The 27,989-nt window shown below is 34.4% G+C and overlaps 1 protein-coding gene across 1 annotated transcript; it reads right to left on the minus strand.

The window, feature by feature from the left end:
* Cylc2 (cylicin 2) lies at window positions 1-27,392 on the minus strand. Its single transcript, XM_085838455.1, has 7 exons — window positions 27,351-27,392; window positions 21,673-21,713; window positions 18,813-18,934; window positions 14,951-17,617; window positions 13,228-13,311; window positions 7,739-7,929; window positions 1-142 (listed from the first exon to the last, which is right to left on the minus strand). Exons 1-4 carry the CDS (start codon window positions 27,365-27,367, stop codon window positions 15,662-15,664), a joined length of 2,136 nt encoding a protein of 711 aa, XP_085694581.1. The 5' UTR covers window positions 27,368-27,392; the 3' UTR covers window positions 1-142; window positions 7,739-7,929; window positions 13,228-13,311; window positions 14,951-15,661.
* Window positions 27,393-27,989: the final 597 nt, after the last annotated feature.

The raw sequence follows: 27,989 nt of genomic DNA on the forward strand, positions 1-27,989 counted from the left end.
ATGGATGTTCTCATCTGATGTTAAAATTCATTCATTTCAAAATTAGAGCAGCCTGATAACTTCACAGACATGAAGATAATCAAGAGAATTAAATGTTGCACTCTTCCATAATGGGAATTTTGAACAGTTCTTCATAGTATACCTGAAATATAATCATACAAGAGCAACATAAAATGTCAAAGATAAGTCCAGATGTAGGATGTTCTACTGTATCAGAAACAAAATGAGTATCAATATGTACATTCTTGGTAACTCAATTATCTCAAATATATAATAGATTGCATTGATAACTATATTTATTAGTAAGCAAATAATCTACTTAGACAAAGGTCTATCAAGAAATTCATCTGTACATCCTGTAATTTCTTGATCAGCGCTTGGACCAGCAACTAGGGGGTAGTCTCTCTATTCCCTCTGCCTGGCTTCACATTAATTTGAAATAAATATATATTGACTCAATTCATGCTAAAAAACATTGAAAAAGAAATTTAGGAAAATCAGCCAGTTAATAATGAGATGTAAGGGGAATATTTTCTAACAGTGAATAGTATTTAAACCCAACATGAGCTATTCAGAGAGCTGAAGCATCCTGTAAGATCAAGTATGTTTACTGAAAGCCCAAAGAACACTCAAGGGGAAATATGTTCAAGATTCTAAAGGTTAAACATAGATCAATAATTCTGTGATCTTACAAACATCATTTAACTTTCAAATGTTTTTTTTTTTTTTTGTGAGCCTGGATCTTATAATAAACAGTTATGACTTTACTTCCCTATCTAATAAACATTAACATTTTATAGTGTTCCTTTGTTGCTAATTTAGCTTCATTTAGCTTAAGAGAAAAATTGCATGATTTCCTTAGTTGCTACCCCAATCCTTTCTTTATAAACTGTGAAACTGTTTCATTTGACTCACCGTAAAATACCAATGTGATAATGGTGAGAATTATTTCTTTTTATACTCAGTAACCAAATACACATAAAAATTAGCAGTTTGAAATTTATAGCATTAACTCATGAAGAGATTCATCATTTGAAGTGTGATTATATTTTTAGCCCAAAGAAAATTTGCTTCATCTCCAAAGCCTACATCAAACTTCACTGCATGTTAGAGTTATACACAGAGAGTTTTATTATATTGTGAGCTAGGCTCCAGACTAAATGCACAATTTCTATTTGCATTGTTTTTAAAAAGAGAAGCTGAGAACACTTTTTATGACAATAATATAAAAATTACTAGCTTTGAAACTATACACACACACACATGAGCACATGATGCAGTATCATGTATTTATCCAGAGAAAAAAGTATCAACTCATTTACATTTCAAATGATATCCCCCTTCCTGGTTATTCCTCCACCAACACTCTCATCCTATCTCCCACTCCTCCTCCCCTTTGGTTCTGTGAGGGTTCTCCTCCATCCATTCAGCCACTCTTGCCTCATCCCTCTAGCATCCCCCCTACACTATGTCATCAAGTCTCCTTCCCTTCACATCAGATAGGGCCATCCTCTGCTACGTATGTATCTGGAGTTGTGGCTCCCTCCATAAATACTCTTTGGTAGGTGGTTTAGAGCCTGGGATCTATGGGTGGTCTATTTAGTTGATATTGTTCTTCTTATGAAATTGCAATCCCCTTCATCTCTTTTGGTTCTTCCTTTTGCTCTTCCATTTGGGTCCCCGGACTCAGTCTGATGGTTGAATGTAAATAGTGTTACATTTGTGTTATATCTACGCCTCCCATAAGAGATTCCCTCTCATGTGTTTCAAATGAAATTCTGCTATCCTGTAGTTCTATAAATCATTTGGGATTTTGATTCTTGAGCTGACTTACAATGACATTAAAAACCAAACTTTGTTATGGTTTATTTCAGGATATTTGGGAGATATTTATTTTATGTATTAAAATATACAATTTGAAATGGAAGACACCTCTGTTTTGATACATATTTTCCATTTTTCAACTTTGATAATAATTATCTGTAGACAAATTGGTACCAATATTTTCACATGTGAATGCCTTAAATCTAAGGTATTGTTACATAGTCATTTCTGGTAGAACCTCTCAGATAACAGCTATACCAGGCCCCTGCCAGAGATGGCTCAGAGGTTAAGAGCACTGAGGACTCTTCCAAAGGTCCTGAGTTCAGTTCCCAGCAACCAAATGGTCCTCATAGGCATTTGCAATGGGATCTGATGCCCTCTTCTGGTGTGTCTGAAGAGTGAAAGTGTACTCACACACATACATAAAATAAATACATAAATTTTAAAAAGTATCTACTCTCAGAAAAATCTTGCTAGTGTATGCAATGGTGACAGTGTTTGGAGGCTAATTATGGGATGGATCCCTGGATATTGCTGTCCCATTGCATATACTAGCAAGATTTTGCTGAAAGGACCCTGATATAGCTGTCTCTTGTGAGACTATGCCAGGGCCTAGCAAACACAGAAGTGGATGCTCACAGTCAGCTATTGGATGGATCACAGGGCCCCCAATGGAGGAGCTAGAGAAAGTACCTAAGGAGTGAGTGCATATCATGTGTGTTATTTTGTGATTGGGTTACCTCACTCAGAATGATATCTTCTAGTTCCATCCATTTGCCTATAAATTTCATGGAGTCTTTGTTTTTAATAGGTAAGTAATACTCCATTGTGTAAATGTACCACATTTTCTGCATCCATTCTTTTGTTGAAGGACATCTGGGTTCTTTCCTATTCTGGCAATTATAAATAATGCTGGTATAAACATAGTAGAGCATATGTCCTTATTACATGTTGGAGCATATTCTGGGTATATGCCCAGAAATCATTTTGCTGGATCCTCAGGTAGTATTATGTTCAATTTTCTGAGGAGCCGTCAAACTGGTTTCCAGAGTGTTTTTATATGCTTGCAATCCCAGTGGCTATGGAGGAATGCTCCATTTGCACATTCACATGGAATAACAAAAAACCTAGGATAGCAAAAACTATTTTCAACAATAAAATTACTTCTGGGGGAATCTCCATCCCTGACCTCAAGCTGTACTATAGAGCAAGATAACCAAAGTGAATGAAAATATTTTATTTAAGAAAGAAAATTATATGATTAAAATATACGTGGCCAATATGTGTAGTCAATATTTTAGACTAGACGGTTTTTAATCTTCTTGATCCAAGTATTGCAATTTATATATACATTGAGAACACAGGAGAAGTGATTTTCTTTTTTTTTCATTAACTTCCAATTATAATGTGGTTTTCATAAAATAAATATGAAATTATTAGCTAACTGTCTATGACTTTACTTCTCCTGGAACTTGTATTTGTAATGAAAATTCAACGAGAAATTGTTGGTAGCCCTACAGCTATGACAAATACACACAACCAATTGCACTCAATAGATTATAACAAAACAAAACAAAACAAACAAAAAACAAACAAAAAAGACAAAGTTGGGAGAATGAGAATTTTAGATGATGTCAGTGGTGGAAGGCGATGTAAATATGTCAAAAACATGTCAGTTTTTATTAATTTCTTTCTGATCAAAGAAGTTATCTCTTAATGCAGTGCTTTATGGTTTGTCTCCAGCCTCACTTTCTGCTTCTTTCTTCTTAAATACACAATTTATAGGGTGTGACTCAGAAAAAAAAATTGTAAGAGTTTGTAAAGAAAAATAGGGTTCTCTTTTGTTTGAATTGGCCCCTGTACTGTTTTGTTTACTGTGTTTTTACAAAAGATCTGTAAGTGCGTAGAGTTTTTATTTTTAGCTAATCGTCTGGTAGCTTTTGAATTTGGGTAACACTTTGCGTATTTCTGCTTAATAGTATTTGTTTCTCTCAAGATGTTGTTATTTGGAAATAACAACCATCAGTACTTGGAAAAGTATAGGATTCAAAATTACATTTTTAAGACCTGTCATGTAAATAAAAAAAATCCCATATTAAATACATAAGATTGTTTGCCTTCGAAAAATAATGAAAAACCATGAATTTTCTTTTTCTTGCCTACAAAGAACACTAGCAATAAGCAGTTAACAGAAAGAATAAAATATTGGAGGGAGTGAGGTAGTCCAGAAATAAGATCAGGTATTGAACACAATTACATATCCCCTCCCCTCCCCTCTCCTCCCCTCCACTCTCCTCCCCTCCCCTCCCCTTCCCTTTTTCCTTCCCTTTTCCCTTCCCTTTTCCCTTCCCTTTTCCCTTTCCTTCTTTCCTTTCCTTCTTTCCTTTCCTTCTTTCCACTCCTTTTTCCTTTTCCTTTCCCCCTTTCCTTTTCCTTTTTTCTTTTCCTTTCCTCTTTCTTTCTTTCTGTCTTTGTTTTTTCTTTCTCTTTTCTTCTCTCTCTCTCTCTCCCCCTTGCTTTCTTTCTTTCTTTCTTTCTTTCTTTCTTTCTTTCTTTCTTTCTTTCTTTCTTTCTTTCTTTCATCTCTGCTCTCCAGATACTCTGAAGATCAATCTATTACATTACATATCAGGAGATCATGTTTTCTATGATATATTGCTAGATAGCCTCCAGGAGACAGCTTTGGAAAGCTCTCTGGCCCACAGTGGTGGCTCCAAGTATTCCAAAATACCTTGAAATTCTCTCCAATGCTTGGCTATTATCATGTATGACTGTAATTGGTTGTCAAGATGACTGGATTGAGAAACTTCTAAGATATCTTTAAAGTATACTTCTGCATGCATATAGGATATTTTTGGAGACTTTGGTGTGTGCGCCAGTGAACTAGGCTGGGGAAAAAAATCAGCCTGGATATGAAAGGCATCATCAAAATAGTGGCAGCTGAAAGGCAAAACCTGGAATCTTGCATGTGCTTGCAAATAGACTCTTATTGTATGATGGGGTTTCTGCTTCTGTCTTTGCCACTTCTGTCTCTAAGTCTTGGCCTTGAATATGAGTCACCAAAGCAAAACTCTAGGGAGCTTCAAGGCTTTCAGATTTGGGATGGGGCTGGAGCATTTGCTTATTGTTGTGTGAGTTGCAGCTTCTTGGTCTGGGCAGCTGCTGGTTCTATGGCTGCCAGCCATTGTAAAGCTATCTAGCTGTTGTATGTGAAACTCTCATATATATTCAGTTTATTGATTTTGTTTCTTTAGATAACTCAGACTCATACATTCACATTCACTTGGAGTTGTTTTTCTAGAAGTACCTGGTTAGCTTTGAGTACTTTCTAGAAAATACTTTCCACATCTCAGAATAAATAGCCAGTTTGCTAGTTATCTTTTCAAAAGTCAAGATAATTTTCCATGGAAAATAATAGCTAGTGAGCTCACAGCTTAGTTGTGAGTGGTTTTCCCAGGTCACCACATTATTGCATAGACAAAATTCAATATGCATCCTATTTTCCATTTCTTCACACAGAATGGTAAGAGACATGTATATATGGCTCAAAAGTTAATGACATTGAAGATTTATAGATACATCAAGTGGACTTGGCTGGGTTCTGCCATTCCTGCTCTGAGTGCTCAGAGGGATCCAGAACCTTGGCTACCAGCACAGTTTTTTTTTTTTTTTTTTCATATTACTCTAACTGATGCCCAAGTGCCAGAAATGGTTACCAACCATCATTACAAATGTTAACACAGTGGAATAGCTTATTATTCTTTTAAGCAAAATTTAGAAAATTGATCTTATGCTCACTGAAGTCCAATATTTGAAATGAAGGAAACTTGTTAGTGAGTTATTGGGACTATGAGTATAGGCTGTCATTTTCCCTTCTTCTTTTGGTTATTACACCTTGTTTCTATGAAAAACAAAAACAAAAACAAAACAAACCAGTAGTGAATGACATTCTGGAGTGGACCATACATTACAGTGTATTTGTCACGTCCAGAACTGTACCCAAGTCTTCAAAATCTGATTCTTTCAGTAAGACACACAATAAAGCAATAAGACAGATGTCACCATGTTTCAATGGCACCAATTCCTTTAGGAGGACATGAAAGGAAGCTGTACAGCATCACTAGCTGCAGGTGTCCTAGAGTCATTTCAATTAATGGGCTTTGGATTTGTAACCAAATAAATTAATAATTTGAAGAATCCAAATTTCCTAGTATGATCATGCAGCTAAAACTCTGTTTCTCAGATTTAGAAATTTTCCCTCTATACTTTTTTAACTATTATTGAACTATTCATTCATTTAGCCTAAAGAATCCAAGGTGGTAAGAGTTTCTTTCCCTATGCCCCAAATGTACAACTTGCGAATGAAAGGCACATCAATGTCTTAAAAATTAAAATAAAATGTGCTTGAAAATGAAAATATTAATGGAAAATATTTACATGTATTTATTTTGAGTTGGATTATTGCTAGACTTCCCTAATTCAATGATAATTTTAACGATTTTTAATGTTATGCTTTAAGATAAGCTGTATTCCATTATCAAATTTGAGTTGATGTTCCTGGGCTCAAATACTATATAACAAAAGAGATAGACAGTACACAGGCATTTAAAATTTACCAAATATGGAAATATGTGATACCATTCCTCTGAAGTACTATAAAAGCATATGATTTTCCATAAAAGGACATTTTAGGGCAGCTGACCACTTATAATATAATATGCTCTGTTTTGATTGCTTTACATTTTCAGTGCTTCTCACATGCACTGATTGACTATTACATGTCACGTTTTCCGTGTCTTTTCAGTGATGTCTGTATTTCAATTATTATTACTCAATTTCCCATGGAAACAATAATAAATAAATGTTAATATCATATATTTGTATACATAAATAAGTAATTTTACTTAAATATCTAATGTATTTTAAATACAAATTTTAAATGTGACTATTTTCTTACTTTAAATGATGATATTTTTAATTTTTCAAAGTGATTGGTACAGAAATTTAATACACATTTAGTTTAACAATGTAGATGTGTAGATATAATTTGTTGTTAACTGTAGTCCTTTGTAAATTAAATATTTGGTACATACCACAAAACATGAGCAATAGAAATATTAAAATATAGAATAATTATAAAGTAACTTCTGTTTTTTTCTTTGTGTAATATATTTCCCAGTAAGATGCACAAATAAACTTAAAGAATGTTTGAGTGAAAGAGATAGTTCAACACTTATTTTCTTTTATGAAATATAATTATTATATTAACCATTCAAAATGTCAAAACTTAAACAACTCAGCCCTATTTTATAAATGGTGTATAAATTCTGAAAGCTAGCACTAAAAAAATTAGATTCAAGTATATATCTGCTACTTTAGTCCTACTAGTATATTTGGGCATATATTTATATTAAAAAAAACCTAACTATTTCCCATTGTCAATAGTCTTATAAATTAATGGTAATCAAACAAGACTCTAATGCAAAAAAGTCCGTCATATTAAATACATCCAAGCTGGGAGGTGGTGGTGCTCGCCTTTAATCCCAGCATTCGGGAGGCAGAGGAAGGCGGATTTCTGAGTTCGAGGCCAGTCTGGTCTACAAAGTGAGTTTCAGGACAGCCAGGGCTATACAGAGAAACCCTGTCTCAAAAAACCAAAAAAAAAAAAAAAAAAAAATTCAATTCCATAGCATTAATAATTCACATTTCAATTCAATATAACTGAATTGACAGTTACTAAAGATAATTTGACCCACCTCAACAATCAATACATAGTTTACAAAGACTGGTAGGATGTTTTAGTGAGACTTGCCTACCAGTGAACAACAATCAGGAATATATAATTATAATAAGCTAATTTCGAAGATTCACATCACCATCAGAACTCAAAAAAAAGTTTAAATTTAGCACATACCATAGATTTTGAATAAAACTTTACAATGTCTTCATTGCCAGAGTTCTGCTGTACTTCTTAAATGACCTTCGTAGAGTTCTGTTGTTTTTTTCTTTTTCTTTGTGATTTTTGTTTTTTTTTTTTTTTCTACTTCTCATTTCCAGAGCTGGAGTTATCAGTTTGATTTCATCATCTTCTTTCCTTATCACATTCTTTGAATGATAAAGTATCATTGGTAAATATTTAATGTTATGGCTAGGAATAATCTCTAAGATCAGACTCAGTTAATGAAAGAAAAAGTTAAGCAATATTTTTTTTAAATATTTCATACATCCTGACTGCAGTTTCACCTCCCTCCCTTTCCTTCTTCTATACATCTCCTCTCTTCCAGATCCACTGCTCCAAGTGTTTCCCTTTAGAAAAATGATGGATCAGCTATCAAAGGTTCTGTTCAATTCTAAAAACATAAGCTAAGCTTGTAGATGTAATTTTATTTTTCTAAGTGTTGTTTAACATTTCTAGACATTATCTCCACTTTCTAATGCTTCATAATCACATTAATTTTACCTAATCTTAATGAAAAATAAACATTTTAATTTAGGAAATAAGTTATTTCTTAGATTTTAAGTTCAAAGCATTTAAAATACAAAATATCTCAACAGTATTCTGCTTCATAAATCTAATATAATCCATACAAACATGATATTTGAATGTCAGTGGATATATAAACATAAGACAATGACTAATAAACATAATGATATGAAAATACTTTTCAAATTAAGAATCTTTACACAGGGTATTTGTGAGGGATGAATTTTTAACAAATATCTACAAAAGTTACAATAATGCCAAAGTTACTAAAGCATTTGATTTCTTGTATATATACTTATGCTGATAAGTAAGTCTAAACTGGTTTCTAATGTTCTGACTAAAGTTTCTATTCCTCTGTTATTTTGTTGTCTTTGCATTCTTTGTTTCTCTGAGTATTTATATCCTTCTCAGAGAAGTGAAATAAAATAGATTCATTTTGTAGTGTGTATGTGTGTGTAGATGTGTACACATGAATGCAAGTACCCATAGAGTCTAAAAGGGGATCTATTAGAGCTCATTGGTCAAGAATTACAGGGAGCTGTGAACTTCAACTGGTTGCTAAGAACCAAACTCAAGCTCATCTTTTTAGTTCTGATATACTAATTTAAAAGTGTTGGAGCATGAGCTCAAAAGTGTAATTGTAAGATTATATCATAAGGAACTTCAAAAATGATGACTAATATCAAACATGTCAGTACAATCTCTTGGGGTTAGCCATTAATGTCATGGGTATGAAGACAATATAAGCTTCAGCAAAATTTCTCTCAAATTAAAATAAGAATGCAAACAGGAAACAAATTGCAAAATACAAAACAGTGCAGCCTTTAGAAAAAGGATCACAGTTGTGGATACTCTAGTATCCAAATTCTGACTTGATTATAAAACTATGATAACAAAATTGGCATGATATTTGTATTAAAATGGAAACACGAACTCAAGGGCAAGATAAGGCAATCAGAAGCAAGCCCTTGTATAATCATGGTCAGGAGCTTTTGTAGAAAGTTTATGAAAGTACAAAAGATAAAGCATGATCACTCCTACAAAGATATCTTGGAGAACTACACATTGCTCTACTAGGCAATAAAGTTGGACATATATCAGGCATAAAATTAAAGTCATATTGGATGTTGGACATATATCAGGTATAATATTAAAGTCAGATTGGATTGCTGAGGCAGTATTTAAGCTTTCAAAACCCATTCCCCAGTGATACACTTCCTTCAAAAAATATAAATCTCTTAAACCTCCCTATCAACCCCACCAATTGAGGATAAGAATCAGTCCCAGACATCTCTGGGGGGAATGGTCATTTGAACCACCACAGAACTAATCAGAATATTGAATACAGTATTTGCAACATAATTTCAGAGCCAACCATTATTTATGTGGATTCCATAGAGATAAAATAAATGAAAGTTCACCATTTTCGATAAACTGTTAGATAAACTGGATAACCATATGCACAAGAAAAAAATAACCATCACATCCTATTTACAAATACCAACTTAAAGTCAATGAAAGACATAAACTTAGGGTCTGAAACCATAAAATCACAATATCAGCAACAAAATAGTAGAGGAAGAATTCTCAACAATGATCTTGTCAAAGGCTTTTACACATAATCCCAAAAGCATAAGCAACAAAGCACAGACAAACTGGATAGTATCATACTAAAAATATTATGTGCCACACAGGACATTTAAGAGAATAAACAAATAACCTAATGACTTGAGAAAATACATCCAAAGACTATAGTTTCATAACAAACTATATAAAATACCAAACAACTCAATAATATCAAAACATATAATTGAATTTTATAATGAGCCAAGACCCTAATAGATATGTCAAAGGAAAGGATGCAAATCAGCAGTCTGAAGTTTTTTTTAATATCACTTAATCCTTGTAATATCATTTAATCTTGTCTCTGTATCACAATATCTAAGATAAGTAACTTATTTTTTAGTTTTTCTCTCCCTCCACTTTTTCCATTCCCAGCCACCTCCACTCTCCTTCACTTTGATGCCTCTGTTTCTACGAGAGAGAGAGACAGACAGAGAGAGAGACAGAGACAGAGACAGAGAAAGATACAGAGAGAAAAATTCCATAGAAAATATAGGAAATAACTGGAGTTTGGATCCATATATTCTATATAAAAGTTCTACTATGAAAATTATTTTTTGTTCTCTGTTGATCTACATATTCTCCAAAGTAGATCCATTCTTACTGATAGTTGTATGCCTAAAAATAAATGCCCGATCAATGAATGAGACAAAAAAGCATTCAATGTCACCAATATCTAAGAAATGCAAAGGGCCATGAGTTATCTCCTCACACTATCATATATCACACTTATGACATATGATACATGGTAGAAAGCACAGTAGTGGAGTTGGTAGAAGGGGAACCCTCTCTGCATTCTCCAGTGGGGTGTGAGTTAGTGCAGTAACTATGCAGAACTCTGTGAAAGATCTGTAGAGATCGCATGAGATCCAGCCATTCCACTTCTGGGTAACTCTAGCAAAATCAGCCGATTCCAGTGCTATCTGCAGTCCCTGTTTACTGCAGAATTATTCTCAAAAGTGTTTTTCAAAGGACATGTGGACAAAGAAAGGAACAATGTTAACACTCAGTAGACTTAGAAGTACATTCTGGGGAAAACACCAGTGAAGGTGAAACATTTCATCATCAAATGAATTTTCCCACCTAGGAAACATCACATAATTTGTAATCTCATTCAAAGATTAAGATAAAATGCACTGGCCAGGTGAGGAGGTGCACACCTTCAATCCCAGCACTTGGGAGGCAGAGGCAGGCGGATTTCGGAGTTCGAGGACAGCTTGGTCTACAGAGTGAGTTCCAGGACAGCCAGGGCTACACACAGAAACCCTGTTTTGAAAAAAAAACCAAACCAAACCAAACAAAACAAAGGATAAAAAAGCACTGGAAGAGGGAGCGTTCTCACAGTGTCCAAAGGTCAGGAGAATCACCTTTGATGTAAAATGATACAAAATTGCACATACCAATAACTATTAATTAGAATAGAACGACTTTAAAATGATGTATTGTTATTTGCTTTAGAATTACTGAGAGTTTTAAAAAATATCTGATCATACAAAACTAATAACTATGTGAGGTAACATATATTTAGATAGATTAATGCACCTCCTCGTGTATCTATAAATATAACAAAACATCTTGCTGTTTAATATGTACCTAATGTTTACTTATTAATTAAAAGGCATCAGTTATTTTCTCTAACAAAATTATAAAATCCACAGAGAATGGGAAAATGCCTGACTTTGATTTGATAACTGTCCACATGCAAAAGCAAAGGTCCTTTTTAAGAAAAAAGAATTCAGAAAGTGAAGTACATTAAAGTTAAGCTATTTTGCTTTGTAAAAGGCAGTGCTATGAATGATAGAAAAATAAATCATAGACCGGGAAACCAGTACAAAAAGGTGAATAAAAAGAAGACTGTTATACAAAATACATTAAAACAAACAAACAAAAAAAAACCTTCAAACTCCCTAAAAGGAAATGAATAATCTGATCACAAAGAGACAGAGAAAGATCTGAGTAAACATAAAGCCAGAGAATATTCTTGCTGAGTTAACATAGTTTTGAACACAAAACAGCATATGTTACATCTTTCGTAGCATATCCAATGAGAAAAATATAAACCAGAACAAGGATATTGCACTACATACTGATTTGAATGTGCAAAATGCAGCATCGTGACAACAGTGCATAAAAGCAATATTGTGATTCAGAATACTATGAACACAAGATGGAATAGACACTGGAAGTTTGGCAGTTTCTAATGTAAGTGCTTTTGTATATACAAGTATGAATATAGAGCTATGTGTTTGCCTGAGTAAATAAACTCGCTGGGAAAAAAAGTTCTCATAGCGATATGGTTGCTGTATTAGGAACTACCAAATCACAGAAATATTCAGGGTTATTAGATAATATGTTGTTTGTTCAGACATACTAATTTTCAGTATAAAATGAAACTTACTATTCAACTCATGAAGAAGACATGAAAGAAACTTAATAAATATGTAAAAGTCAAATTTATGAAGATCACTCACACACACACACACACACACACACATACACACACACAGGATTGCGAAAGTCAGGATCAAAGGACAAGGATTCATCCCTGTAAGGAATGATAACTAGGTAGAACCCAGTGTTTATACAACTATTTCTGACCTCAAAGAAACTGCCATTACAAGCTTGTCAAAATACAAAGAATGTACATAATACAGACAATCCAAATGAAAATTATGGACTGATGTTATCAATGATTTGTTTGTGCAGAACCGTGAATTATCACAAAAGTAACATTATGAAGGGAGATGCTGAAAATAGGAGAATCACTGCCTGTCCTATTGTTTGGAAGGCTCAAGGTAACACTCTTTCTGCTCAACTTACTGGACAGCCTAAAGCTCACAAAATTGATTCATTAATATGGAAATATACAACTTTAGCTGAGAAGGACAATTTGAATGGAATTGACAATGTAGAGGTCTAGTGAACTGCAATCCAGAAAATGTGTCTGTAAGCTATAATCTAAGACAGGGTATTGCTAAATGTAGAGCTAAAGCCATGTGATAGAAGAATGACAGAAAAAAAAAAACAGCAATGGTGCCACCTGAAGACATAGAAGTTGGTCCTAAGCAGATCAAATAAAATGCCTTGAAAATCATATCAAATGTTTAGGCATCAAAGGTTTCGCCTAAATGTAACATCAACACATTACAAGTATTGAGCCAATGTAGAGACATGGTAGCATTGTGGTTTGAATGTTAAATATCTCTCATAGGGTTATATGCTTGAGTATTATTTTGAACACTATGTAACCTTCAAGAGTTGAATATCACTGAAAAAAATGAGCCATTGGGACTGACCTTGATGTTCTATAGCCCAGTACAACTTCTTCCTCTTCTCTGCTTTCTCACTGCAGACGTGGTAAAAACAGCAACTTCACACCTCTGCCAACGATGATGGATATTTCATTTAAACCAAGAGACAAAATAAACACTTTGTATTTCCAGTTGTTTTCATAAAATATTTTTCTCACAGTGGCAAGAAACTGAACAAGCACAGTGGGTGTCTACTTGGTGGATGGAATGGGAGTCACCATCTTTATACAAACCAGAGAACATTACCTGTAATTAGGACTTTGGAGTCTTTTAGTGAAATATAAAAGTTGCCATAACTGTGGGTGTGTAAACTTCAGAAATATGAAATTAGCAAAGTCAGAAACAGGGTAGGAGTTAGAATGGAGAAAACATAGTAAAGGTTACTTATCAGCTTTAGATGAGACCCTGGCTTAGATTACAGAATAGAGATTTGGGAAATAATGGTCTCTGGTGGTCATATCAAGTGTTCTATTGTGGCATTTTGACTTGAAGATGCCTGATGACAATTAAATAAGCTGGCCTAAATATTTTCTTTTATGACTTTGGAAATGAATGTAGTTGGCTTAAACTATAGGGTCAACTGGCTTATAGCATCACAAGAGTAGGTAGAATAATGGAGAAATGATATTAGTGAAACAGTAAAGCCTCTCAGACAAAGTCATCCAGATGTTGAATTTGACCACATGGAGAATTTTCCTGTCCTTTTTGAAGATTTACACTAGTAAAGCAAAAGGTCATTCTTCTGTAATTTGTATATTTAATTGAATCTAAAGCTGTATTTTTGTATTCTTAATTGGGAACTACTTATAGATCCACTGAAGCTATCCCATGTCTTCTGAGACAGAAAAAACAGACAAGCATCTGCTTCATTTGCTGCCACTGTCATAGTTCACTGAGATTGTGCTAGTTGAACAATGTCATTGTCTGCTGAACAATGACCTGTTGAGGTAGCAATGAATCCTTGTTGTTTCATAAGTGATAGAGAGCCATGCTTCCTGTGCAAGTTGGACAATAATTCCTTACCATTGGGACATACTAAGATGTCAATGAGTAGCTTCATCCTACATCTTGAGTTTGCATCAGGAAACATAATGGAGAGAGAGAAATTGTTGAACAAATTGCACAAATGTGTAATTGACAGAGAATGTGATAAGTCACAAATGAGTGTTTCTGTAGTAATTAGAAAGCTCAAATAAACAGAAAGATCTTGTTTTACATTGCTTTTCCCCTTCAATATTAGGAGGAAATTGGGGTCACAACAATAGTTATTTTATCTACAAAGTCAGGATGTCTTTATATCTAAATGTTGCATTGCAATAATTTATTCTGTTATGATATGTTGCAGTATGTTTAAATTTATTATTATATAAGTTTTAAGAAACTATCAAAATCTTTCATAACTCATTTTGTCTTTATTTATTGAGTTTTGAACATTCTTTTTCTTTAAATGGAGAGATGATACTCTTTTTCTTTTAGAAAATGTAATTAATTGTACCTTTAAAAAAGTCATAATTTCTCCCACAGCACAAATATTTTCATTTCTCTCAACCTTTTTATTGACAATTTAAACAATTGCTTTGTGTGATGGTAACAAGTAACTTTAAAGTAAAAGAGTTGAGTATAAGAACTTTGACATCACTGTTCTTTTTAGCAATTGGTTAAATTATTATAATTCAATTTGAGTTAAAATAAGACAAAACTAACTTACCAAAAATGTTCATCTGGGATTACAGGTGGGTCAGTCTTGTGGTCACTTGAAACTCAGATGGTCCTGTAAACAAACTCAAGGTGTCCTCTCTCTTCTTCCTATGGATGGTGGTCTTTTCTCTCTTATCTTTCCTCCCATCTTTGCCTTCATCCCTTTACACTCATTTCTTTTCTCTCTTCTATGTGTTCTACTTGTGAAGTCATTTTTGTTATTTATTCAGTTCAAACTCTATTTTCTAAGCATTGTTTTTCTTTTCTTGGCTATTGTGCTTCTTAAGTGTACAAGCTCAGCTGCACATCATTAAATCTAGAGACAGCACCAAGCCTTCTTGTAAGCTTTTTTTTTTCTTTAACAAAGTCCTGTGCAATATTGTGTTTTTGGTTGTCTGTTTTCCAATCGTTATTTTCTGAATTCTTACTTGCATATTCTTTGAATCTCTCTAGTGATTTTACTTTTAGTCCTCCATAGCTACAAATTTAAAATAGGTACCTTCCACATTGTACAATGAATCCTATGGAGTCTCCTTAGTTCTTTTTTTAAATTCCATGAGTATATTTTCATTTCACCCTGTAATTTTTCTTCTCTTTAATAAATGATTTGATTAATCTTTGCACACTTCTTTTATCTCACAGATGAATGTTAAGGCTACTGAATGGGTTCACTGTATATGCTTTGGAGTTCTTACCTTCAGTTTGCTTTTTGAACCAAGACCTACTTCGCCTTCTTTGCTTTCTTGTCTTTCTTGTCTTTCTTGTCTTTTTTGTCTTTCTTGTCTTTCTTTTCTTTCTTTTCTTTCTTGTCTTTCTTGTCCTTCTTGTCCTTTTTGTCCTTCTTGTCCTTCTTGTCTTTCTTCTCTTTCTTACCACCCTCTTTTCCTTCTCCATCTTTCTTTTTTTTCTCCTTTTTCCCTTCCTTCTTGTCCTCTTTCTTTTCATCTCCCTTTTCACTTGCAGAATCTATAACCGAATCTTTGCTTTTTGAACTCTGTTTAACAGGTTTTTCTTCCTTCGTTTTGCCATCTTTGTCAGCTGCTGTACTTAAAAGAGTGTCTTGTGAGCTCGTTGCATCTTTTTTATCAGCCTTGGCTTCCTTCTTCGAACCAGCCTTTTCACCTCCAGATTCTGTGGCTGACACTTTATCCTTGGATCCTTTCTTAGTGGCCTTGTCTTCCTTCTTCGAACCAGCCTTTTCACCTGCAGATTCTGTGGCTGACACTTTATCCTTGGATGCTTTTTTAGTGGTCTTGGCTTCCTTCTTCGCACCAGTCTTTTCACTTCCAGATTCTGAGACTGAAGTTTTATCCTTGGAGCCTTTTTTAGTGGCCTTGGCTTCCTTCTTTGCACCAGCCTTTTCACTTCCAGATTCTGAGACTGAAGTTTTATCTTTCGAACTTTTTTTACTGACCTTGGTTTCCTTCTTGGATCCAGCCTTTTCCCCTCCAGATTCAGAGGCCGAGTCTTTACCCTTTGAGCTTTTTTTAGTGACCTTGGCTTCCTTCTTGGACCCAGCCTTTTCGCCTCCAGATTCAGAGGCTGAGTCTTTACCCTTTGAGGGTTTTTTTGTGACCTTGGTTTCCTTCTTGGATCCAGCCTTTTCCCCTCCAGATTCAGAGGCTGAGTCTTTACCCTTTGAGCCTTTTTTAGTGACATTGGCTTCCTTCTTTGAACCAGCCTTTTCGACTCCAGATTCAGAGGCTGAGTCTTTACCCTTTGAATTTTTTTTTGTGACCTTGGCTTCCTTCTTGGATCCAGCCTTTTCACCTCCAGATTCAGAGGCTGAGTCTTTACCCTTTGAATTTTTTTTTGTGACCTTGGCTTCCTTCTTGGATCCAGCCTTTTCACCTCCAGATTCAGAGGCTGAGTCTTTACCCTTTGAATTTTTTTTTGTGACCTTGGCTTCCTTCTTGGATCCAGCCTTTTCACCTCCAGATTCAGAGGCTGAGTCTTTACCCTTTGAATTTTTTTTTGTGACCTTGGCTTCCTTCTTGGATCCAGCCTTTTCACCTCCAGATTCAGGGGCTGAGTCTTTATCCTTTGAGCCTTTCTTACTGACCTTGGTTTCCTTCTTGGATCCAGCCTTTTCCCCTCCAGATTCAGAGGCCGAGTCTTTATCCTTTGAGCCTTTTTTACTGACCTTGGTTTCCTTCTTCGCACCAGCCTTTTCACCTCCAGATTCTGAGGCTGAATCTTTACCCGTTGAGCCTTTTTTAGTGACCTTGGCTTCCTTCTTGGATCCAGCCTTTTCACCTCCAGATTCTGAGGCTGAATCTTTACCCTTTGGCGTATCTTTAACTTTCTTGGATCCCTTCTTCACACCAGCCTTTTCGCCTTCAGAATCTGAAGATACTTTTCCCTTGTCCTTTTGTGAATCCCTTGAAATATTCTTTGTAGCTGGTTTGGGACTTCCCTCCTTGTCTGTCTTTAACACTGTCTTCTCTTTTGCTTCAAATCCATCTTTTTTCATTTTTACTTCTTTCTTTGTTTTTTCTGAAGCCAAAGACTTGTGTGTGCCCACGCTTTTCGACTCTCCCTTGCCAAAATGAGGTGCTTTTGGTATAAGGCCCTTCCTGGCAGCTAAATAAACGGATGGTCTCTCGGATATTCTCATCAGGGAACGGTGCATCCATAATGGTGGTCTGTGAACTCCTAAATTTTCTTCAACAATTACCTCAATATTGGTAAGAATAATAAAGGGGAAAACAGGATTTATATAGCCTTTAATAATAAGATGCCACATACATATTTTAATTACAACTGGAACTACCTTTTGAATATATATTTTTAATATTCTAAAATATATATTGTAAAAAGTGGATAAATTGTGAATTTTAAGGTCTATTTTAACTTTGAATTTCATTATAATTTAGAGTAAAGGACAATTGCATCCCTGCTTGTGATATACAATAATTTAACAGGGCCAAAATCTTTCTTTAAGATTTTATGTTAAAATTTAGTAGAATTGTCCACAGGCCAATGATTAGGAGAGGCTAATTTTTAAATTTTAATTAGGTTTTTTTTTGTGGGTTTTTTTGGTGTTGTTTTTGTTTTGTTTTTTTGAGAAGTGGGTACACACTGTTTCTTGATGAAATTTAACAACTAGTTATTCTCTGAGATAAAATGTTTTATTTCGGCATATCTCAACCTATACTGTTATTTTCTGCACTTTATAATGCTAACTACAGTTATAGGCACAACCCTGTAAATCCTAGACTTGATATAGACTATCATCAGTTGAAAACATAGTCTACTATAGTTACATATAAATATTTTCAACTTCTATCCAGGTATTTGTAATAATTAAATGACAAATTGCTATTTTAAAGAAATATGAATAATAAATGATAGAGCAAAATAAAAAAAAATAAACGTCGATCATGATTGAAGGGATTCACTCCTAAAATAAAAAGATGATTATTCATTTTTTAGACAAAATTTCTTTAACCAAGAACTATTCCACTGATTTTGAAAATACTTGTCTTCTAGTTCTCATTTATTTCTGAATTCTGAATTTTATTTTGAATTAAGGAAGCACTAAGGGTGTGATGTCATTCCATGACCCTACTCTGACAATCTATATTCAGTAATTTTTTTCTTGATATTCATATTAAAGGTGAATTGAAATATCTTGACTTTTTGCTCTATAAACACTAAATATATTTCAGGTAATAATACTGGATGAAATGTTAGCATATCCTAGTAATCATTAAAAACTGGGTGGCAATTGTATAAAATTTGCCTATCATGACAGGACTCATGTTAGCCCTTACCCACAAAGCACAATTTACATTTTATGCCTTTACAAGACTACTGTTATTAAGTAGTTACTTATTGTTAGAATATACATGGTATTTTAATATACTTACAGGAGCTGTATTTTTCTGTAACTGGGAAGGTAGTGATCTCCGTTTTTTTCCTGGCCTTGGTGGTTTGGGAAATGCCAGGGAAAAGTATTGCTGATTCCATGATTTTTTGCTTAACTCACTGACTAAAAGAAAGAAAACATATGCCTTGCTATGAGTAAAATTTTGTCAGAACTGAAATGGACATGCATGTGTTATATCAACACAATGAATGAATAAATAAGGCAAATCACAGCTTAATTTATTTATTAGTTTGAAATTCTCTGTAACCAAATGAAAATTTGATTTCTACACTAAACAGAAATAAATAACCAATTGATCAATAGTCATAATGAAACCAATGTGGTCTATAATATAAAAGAAGAAAAAAAGTATTACTACTTCCATTTAGATATTGTTCTCTTCCAGCTTAGATTACCATGTGTTCTTTGATTTGAATATAATCTTGCTGAGAAGAGAAAGATAGTATAGCTAGCACTTCTGTAGTTACCAAAGAACTCTTAGCACACTGCCTGACATAAAACATGCAGAAAGTATGTGTTTGAATTTAAGTACGAAGACTTAAAATCCTATCAGTTAATATACAGTTTCTCAACAATAAGATGACATGTAATATATTTAGAGACATGCTGTCGTTACTGAAAACTTGCTAAGTAAAAATGGTAAACAAATAGAAAAATGGGACTAAGATGATGAAGTTCACAGAAATAACAGTAACAATGAATACAGACATTTCAATTACAACTGAAGCCAAGGAGATACCATCACTATCTTTGAATATATGAAATATAGCAAATTTTAGAGAAATGATTTCCTAATATCCTCCAAAGGACAGAATTAGCATTAGCAATTAAATGTGCATAATGAAAGTAATATTGAAGTTTCATTGGAGAGAGAAAACAAGCTGGTACTTAAAGCTTTTCAATATTAAACTTATTTGTCTTTTCTAGTAATTATATACCCTAAACATAAACCATTAGGAATATAGTAAGAGGTTCTAGGTTGAAGGTATTTAGTGTCTTCACTGCTTTTCAAACACAAGACCCCTGTATTATATTATTTATAAAATTATTTCATTAAACTTAAAACCATGTTTATATAATATATACCTATATTCGCACCTATGTATTCACTTTGCACACAAGACATGTTCTCTGGCAAATAAACATGGCATATTAATTATATCCAATTGCATCTTTCTGACTCAATTGAAGATAACTTATGTCTAATATTAATGTTGTAAGGCTTTTGGGAACAACCAACCAATTGAGCCTGATTTGACATAAGACCTTTTGCATGAGATGTGACCTAGACTCAACACTGCTTAGTTACCAAGAACGGAAGTCTAGATAGCCCAGAAGCCTAGGATAAAACTACTGGTCTTTAAAAGAATCCGGATAAGTGACTCCTAATTATATTGACTCCTTATTATACTCTGTTATATTCAAAGATCAGTTTCTTCTTTGGCCATCATCATAGAAGCTTTCTCCTGCAGCAGACTGGAATAAATACAAATTGCCACAGCCAGGCATTACACACACACATACAACATACACTTACACACACACACACACACACACACACACACACACACACACTCACACACACACAGAGACAGAGACAGAGACAGAGACAGAGAGACAGACAGAGAGAAACAGAGATAGAGACAGAGATACAACAAGAGAGAAGACAGACTGATAAGGACAGGCAGAGAAAGAGAGAGAGAGAGAGAGAGAGAGAGAGAGAGAGAGAGAGAGAGAGAGAGAGAGAGAGAGAGAGAGAGAGAGAGAGAGAGAGAGAAAGAGAGAGATTGAGAGAGATTGAGAGAGAGAGCCAGACAGGGGCCATCTTGGAACGCTGATCTCTAAATGAGATTTCTCTAGCAAATCCCTATCCTCAGAATTCAGAAAACTCCATGGAAAAGGAGGTGGAAAAAGTGCAAAAGTCAGAAGAGATGGATACCAGGAGAACAAGCCCCTCTAAATCAGCTTCACTAAATTCATAGGCACTCACAGAGACTGAAGCAGCAAGGACAGGGTATGACTGGGTCTGCACCAGGGCCTCTGCTACATATGAAGACTTTCAGTTTAAAGTTTTTATGGGACTTCTGAATGTATGAGTGGATCTCTGATTCTTGTGCCTTTTCTTGAGCTTTTTCCTGTGTTGGTTTGCCTTATCCAACTTTGATGTGATGCCTTTTGTTTTGTTATGATATTTTATTATGTTTTGTATTTATCTCTATGTAGCCTGTTCTATTCTAATTAGACAGAACAGGAATGCAATTGGATGGGAGAAGATGTGGGAAGCAATTGGAAGGAGTAGAAGGAGAGAAAATTGTAGTCAGGATATATCATAAGATAAAAGAGTATTTGCAACAAAAGGGAAAAATTAGAAAAAAACATTTTAAAAATAAATATTCTCTTATGAGACTATGCCGGGGCCTAGCAAACACAGAAGTGGATGCTCACAGTCAGCTATTGGATGGATCACAGGGCCCCCAATGGAGGAGCTAGAAGAAGTAACCAAGGAGCTAAAGGGATCTGCAATCCTATAGGTGGAACAACAATATAACTAACCAGTATCCCCCCACCCCCCAAGAGCTCGTGTCTCTAGCTGCATAAAAATCAGAAGATGGCCTAGTCGGCCATCAGTGGAAAGAGAAGCCCATTGGTTGTGCAAATTTTATATGCCTCAGTACAGGGAAACACTAGGGCCAAGAAGTGGGAGTGGGTGGGTGGGGGAGTGGGTGGGGGAGCGTGTGGGGGACTTTTGGGATAGCATTGGAAATGTAAATGAAATAAATACCCAATAAATAAATAAATAAATAAATAAATAAATAAATAAATATTAAATTTTACCTTACCTGGAATGTAATTATCGTATGCTCCATATGTTACTTTTAGGCTATTGAAATAAAAGGGAAAATTTTTAATAAATTTATACAAAGATCACTATTATATATAAGCAATCACCACCAACTAAGTAATTATTGATTTCTCAGTAATTGTAAGCCAATCTCATCTACAGGGCAGTAGGAATGAGTGAACATTATTGTAACTTCACCAAAGTTAAGCTGTGATAGAGAAACTACAGTCTATCTGTTGGTATATCGAGTATTCTATCTATATCAATCAATCTATCTATCTATCTATCTATCTATCTATCTATCTATCTATCTATCTATCTATCTATCATCTCTCTGTGTGTGTATGTGAGAGAGGGAGAATGAGAGAGGGGGAGAGAGAGATTTAAAGACTATTTTCTTGTCAAATTTGAATTTTACAGATTTTCAGATTTAAATTATAAACACTGATCAAGGTATATTTTAAATGCCTTATCACAGATTTTCTTAACTTTTAGCTGACATATCAATTTCTAACTAATGTTTAACTGAAGCACATATATCTTCTCAAAATTTAGCCAAATCTGGGTCATTAAGTGAGATATGTATGAGCATGCATGTGTACTTGACTGGAGTGTTAGTGAGCAAGCTAAGTATTGACATAGAGTTTCATTGTGTAGATATTTTAAGAAAATCTATCAACTATGTTGCAAAAAGTATTTCATTAATACCTTCTTACTTGCTTTGCTTCTTGTCTTAGAAAAACATTTGTTATCAAGAATGTTTTTTAACTGACTTTTATTTGTTTTGAACAATGACCAATAGCAATACGCACTGGTGCTATTGTCCTATATAGTTCTACTATGTCACAAAGGGGTAACAATTTCTGATCCTAACTGAAGCAGAGCATGAACTATATACTCAAATAAACCTCAAGTAAACTTAATTTATCATTTTTCCATTTATTTCTGTATATGTATGGGTATTTGGTGTTTGTATTTGTGTGCATAATTATCTTATGTGCTGGTACATATGTACGTTAGTGTATGCACATGCGTATATATGTGCATGAGAATGCTAAACTCAATGGTTCCCTTTAGTATGTGCTGAAGCATGGGATTTAACTTGATGGCTGAGCACACCGATTCAGCTAGTCTAACTAGTTTGCTATGACAATCCTGTCTCCATGCACTGGAAGTATAGGCAGGCATCTATTCATTAATAACCCTTACTTGAATTCTGGGGATCTGAGCTCCTGTTCTTAGGCTTATGCAACAAGTAATGAATGCAATGAGCCATCCATTTACCTCCATATTTTACTTATTTAATAATATATAAAGTTAAAAGTGAATCCTCCCTCCTAGTCTCAATTATAGAACAACTTTCTAGTGGTTCAGTGTACATAACTGAGCCATTTGATGGTTCTCATCTTTTATTAGCAACAAAATTTTTTTAAAATTAAGAATTAAATACACAATGAAAAGTATCAATATGATTCAATACTATAAGGGTTCATAAAACAGAATCTGTAGGTTTCATATCTCATTATGCCAAATAATTGCTTAAAATCAATCTTTTGAATTGCTGTGTAAAAATGATAAAACAGTATAAAGCAAAAGGGAGGGGAGAAAAGGAATTTCAAATCATCTTTTAGGTCAATACTATTAATATTACAAACCGTCCAGATTATTATTAAAAATTGGTATTACAGAAAAACACTCATTAATTACCACATCCATAATACTCTGAATTTCAACATATTCTTCCAAAGATATGAAATGATGGATAAATATTAACTGAAATATATACTCCACCATAAAATTCAATAAAAATGAAATCAATAGCACATATATCATAATAAATAAACAATATGAGTAACTCATTATATGTAGGGCATATTATAAAAATAATATTCGCTTATATTTCATTTATTGAAAAAGGAGAATAGAAAATATTTTTCAATTTTTCATGAAATATATCTAGAAACTATGAATGTTAACATCAAAATCAATAATTTAAGATTGTCTTTCTCCTATTTTGAAAGCAAAATCATTATCTCATATGATCATTGTGTCTACTATTCATTCCATGTCTTATGGCAATAGAAGCATGGAGACTGGATTTAACAGGGTCAATCTATGTATATTCACAGAGGAGTTGAATAGGTAAGTAAAATGCCTAATAAAATTCATAAAAAATAATTGTTGAGTGAGTATGCTAAGATTATAGATTATAACTGTTTAACTGTGTGATGCTAAGTTCTAATTATTGATTTGATTCATTATAGGATCACTGGGGGAAAAGTGTCTTTGAGAATGTCTGTAAAGGTTAGATGGTGGTGAATCATACCTTTAATCTCAGTCCTGGCAAGGCAGAGAAAGATGTATTTCTGAGTTCAAAGACAGCCTGGTCTACAGAGCACGTTCTAGGAGAGCCAGAACTATATAGAGAAACCATGTGGGATCAGGTGGAGGCTGTCTGTGAAGGGATCATCTTAATTATATTGACTGATGTGGGAAGATCCACCCACTGTGACAGAACCTTCTTTGGCAAGAGAAAGTGAGCTAACCAATAGCGTGCATGCATGAGTTCACTGTACTCTGCTGTAAACCATGGTGGAGACACAGTGAGCTCCCTCAATCTCTTGTCACTATAATTTTCTGACATGGTAGATTATAACCAGGAACTAGAAGATGAATAAACACTTTCTTCCTTGAATTGCTTTTGTCAAGTAGTTCTTATCCTGGTAGTAAGTCTTTTGTAAGATTTAATTTCATGACATTACATGAACATATGAAGGAAAAAGTTAAGAGTTAAAGTTAATTAATGTAAGTAACATATAAAACAAATGGTCTTAGATGCCTACAAAACACTCCACATAACAAAGACATTATCCATTCAACTCAGGGAAGTATTCTCTTGGATAAAATAGAATAGAAAAATAGAAGTTTTAAACATATTAAGACAGCATAGGAATCTTGTAGAGTACCTTTTCTTACTATAATGAAATAAAACCTGAAGCCAATGAGAAAATATTTTGCAACATTAAGACAAGTCAAATCCAAGGATATTAAAGAAATTATTCTTTTTTAAGTTTATTTATTAGATATTTTCTTCATTTACATTTCAAATGCTATCCCCCAAAGCCCCCCTATACCCTTCCCCAGCCCTGCTCCCCAACCCACCCACTCTTGCTTCCTGGCCCTGGCATTTCCCTGTACTAGGGCATATGATCTTTTCAAGACCAAGGGCCTTGCTCTTTAAGCTCTCACATTTCTTACTCTCTAGCCCTCCTCCTCTCTCTCTCCCTCCCACTCCCTCTCCACATGGGTATGGCTGGCCTCTCTCTACCCTCTCTCCTTCCCCCTGCCTTTCTACAATAAAACCATTAAAAAAAAATGACCAAGGGCCTTTCCTCCCATTGATGGCTGACTAGGCCATCCTCTGCTACATAAGCAACTATAGACACAGCTCTGGAAGGTACTGGTTAGTTCATATTGTTGTTCCTCCTATAGGGTTGCAGACCCCTTTAGCTCCTTAGGTACTTTCTCTAGCTCCTTTGTTAGGGGCCTTGTGTTCCATCCAATAGATGACTGTGAGCATCCACTTCTGTATTTCCAGGCATTGGCATAGACTCACAAAAAGAGAGCTATGTCAGGGTCCTGTCAGCAAAATCTTTCTGGCATATACAATAGTGTCTGGGTTTGGTGGTTGTATATGGGATGGATCCCCGGGTGGGGCAGTCTCTGGATGGTCTTATCTTCTGTCTTAGCTCCGAACTTTGTCTCTGTAACTCCTTCCACGGGTATTTTGTTCCCCATTCTAAGAAGGAACAAAGTATCCACACTTTGGTCTTCCTTCTTCTTGATTTTCATGTGTTTTGCAAATTGTATCTTGGATATTATTAAATGGTTTTCTACAATTTATGGCTTATTTTTACTTATTAAATTAGCATGCCAAATAACAAATTTCCATGTGCTGTTTTCATATACATTTAGGTTTATTAGATACTATCCCACAATTCAAACACACACACACAGACACACACACAGACAGACACATAGACACATGGTCACATAGACACACACATATATTCTTTCTCCCTGTAGCTTCCTCCTCCAGGAAAACCAAGTTAATTCATTTAATAAAATTTTCAATTTCATCTATATTTCTGCAAACATTATAATTTCACGTTTCTTTACAGCTAAGTAAAGATTCCACTGTGAATACTATAATTTCATAATCCATTAATCTTTTGAAAGATGTCTAGACTAATTCCATATCCTTGCCATTATCAATGAATGAGCAAATATCTGCTAAACCACCAGTGTGTTGAGAGAAGTAGAGAAGCAAAGCTTAAATTTATTTAAATGAATGACTATGGAAGTGCAGAATACCAAAAATGTTATACTAAATGGATTGTTTACAAAATTAATTCCTATATCAAATATTTGGAAATATCTCCAACAAATACATTTATTCTACTTCAACTGAAAAAAAAAACAAGAAATAAAGCTCAAGAGTATTGTGTCTGTAAAATAAGGTAGCATAGAAATACAAGTGATATATTATCTCAAGAATATGTCATAGAAAAGGTTGGTATTATAGACGCAGGATTAGGATTAGAATAATAGTCGCTATATAATGTAGAGTGTGTCTTAAATACTTTTGCTATTGGTGTGATAAAACACTCAGACTAGGGAGAGAGAGGCAGGTAAGTCTCCAAATTTGAGGCCAGCCCTGTCTACACAGAGAGTTCCAGGACAACATATTATATTTCAGAACAGTGATTTTGAATATACAGGTTCCTCAAGTCCTAAACATATTCATGGGAAATGCATTCAGAGAATCAAGACTATTTTTTAAGTGATGATATGACCTAGAGAAGTGGACTCTGGGTGCTACAGGAAAGTTTAATTGATGTTCAAATTTGTACAGATTAGATCGTCTACAATTAACAAGAATTGTTAAAGGTTTAAAAGAGGCAGCTTTCTCTTTATATTTCTGAATTCCATTCTTTCATCTTGCCTTCAGGCTTTCTATGCAAAGTTTACACGATTGAAAGGTGTTTTATTTATTTATTATTAATTAATTCATCTCACTGATTTTCATAACTTATTTGGACAGAAATAACTTAAGTGTAAGAAAACTACTATTATCTAATTACTTTTTCTGTCTAGATAGCCTGCTTCATATGTCAGAACACTGTACAATTCAGAATTCATCAAGGAAGAGTGCAGTTCACAATCTACTAGTTTTCTTTGTGTAGGAATTTCACATTGGGCTTCAGCCTTAAAAACTTGACTCATGGCCTTTAAGGTTCTCTCATTATTTTTGTGACAAACATAAAACTTGTTCTCATAAATTTGTACGTGGCCCAGACAGGGATGATTATCCCTTAGTTAACAATAATTCACTATGTTATATGGTCATTTCTAAATTTGTTATGATATGAAATCAAGACTTTTAGAAAGACACCCAAATCTCCATATTTTGCTAAAATAGAGCAAATAAATCTTATATCAAGGTAGTTAATGCTATTTCCTAAGAATGAAGCTCTCTTACTAAAGCCTTCTTCCATGCTTATAGCTGGCCTAAAAACAACATAATGAACATCACTTCATAGTAAAGACAATAACTGCTCAATTAACTGAGGATTTCCATTATTTTAAAAAAGAAAACTAAGCAAAAAGACTTACAATCTTGGTATAGACATTTCTCCCACCTGTGACGTGCCAGGGCCTAAGTTTGGTGATGTGGAAAAATGATGTCATAAAGAGAACAAGAACCCTGTGACTTAAGAGGAATTCTGAACGCCTCTTATGCTTGGATTTTCTGTCATCTAAAATTCTAAGAATAAACTTTAGTATCACTCATGATTACTGAGTAAGCCTAAAAATCAGAGTTATATTTTAATAAATACTTGTTTTCTGTTTTAGATAGAAACATGTTTTGGGTTTTTGTTTGTTTATTTGTTTTTTGTTTTTTCATTCTTTCATATTACATCCTGACCACTATTCCCCTCCATCTTCTTCTACCCCCTCACCCTCCCTCACCCCCAAATCCACACTTCTTCATTTCCATTCATAAAAAGGCTTGGTTCCCAAGGATATCAACCAAACATGGCTGATATCAAGCTGCAATAAGACTAGGCTTATCTCCTCATGTTAAGGCCAAACAAAGCAACTCTAATGGAAGAAAGGGGTTCTGAAAGCAGGCAAAAAATGTCAGAGACAGAGACGATACAACCATAGCATATATGCAGAGGACCTAGGTCAGACCCATACAATGTCCCTAACTGTAGTAGGTTCAGTCTCTATGAGACACTATCAGGTCAG

Source organism: Mus caroli, unplaced genomic scaffold (genome assembly GCF_978045245.1).
Source record: "Mus caroli unplaced genomic scaffold, Mus_caroli_1 scaffold_6, whole genome shotgun sequence".
In the NCBI taxonomy this organism is placed as follows: Eukaryota; Metazoa; Chordata; class Mammalia; order Rodentia; family Muridae; genus Mus; species Mus caroli.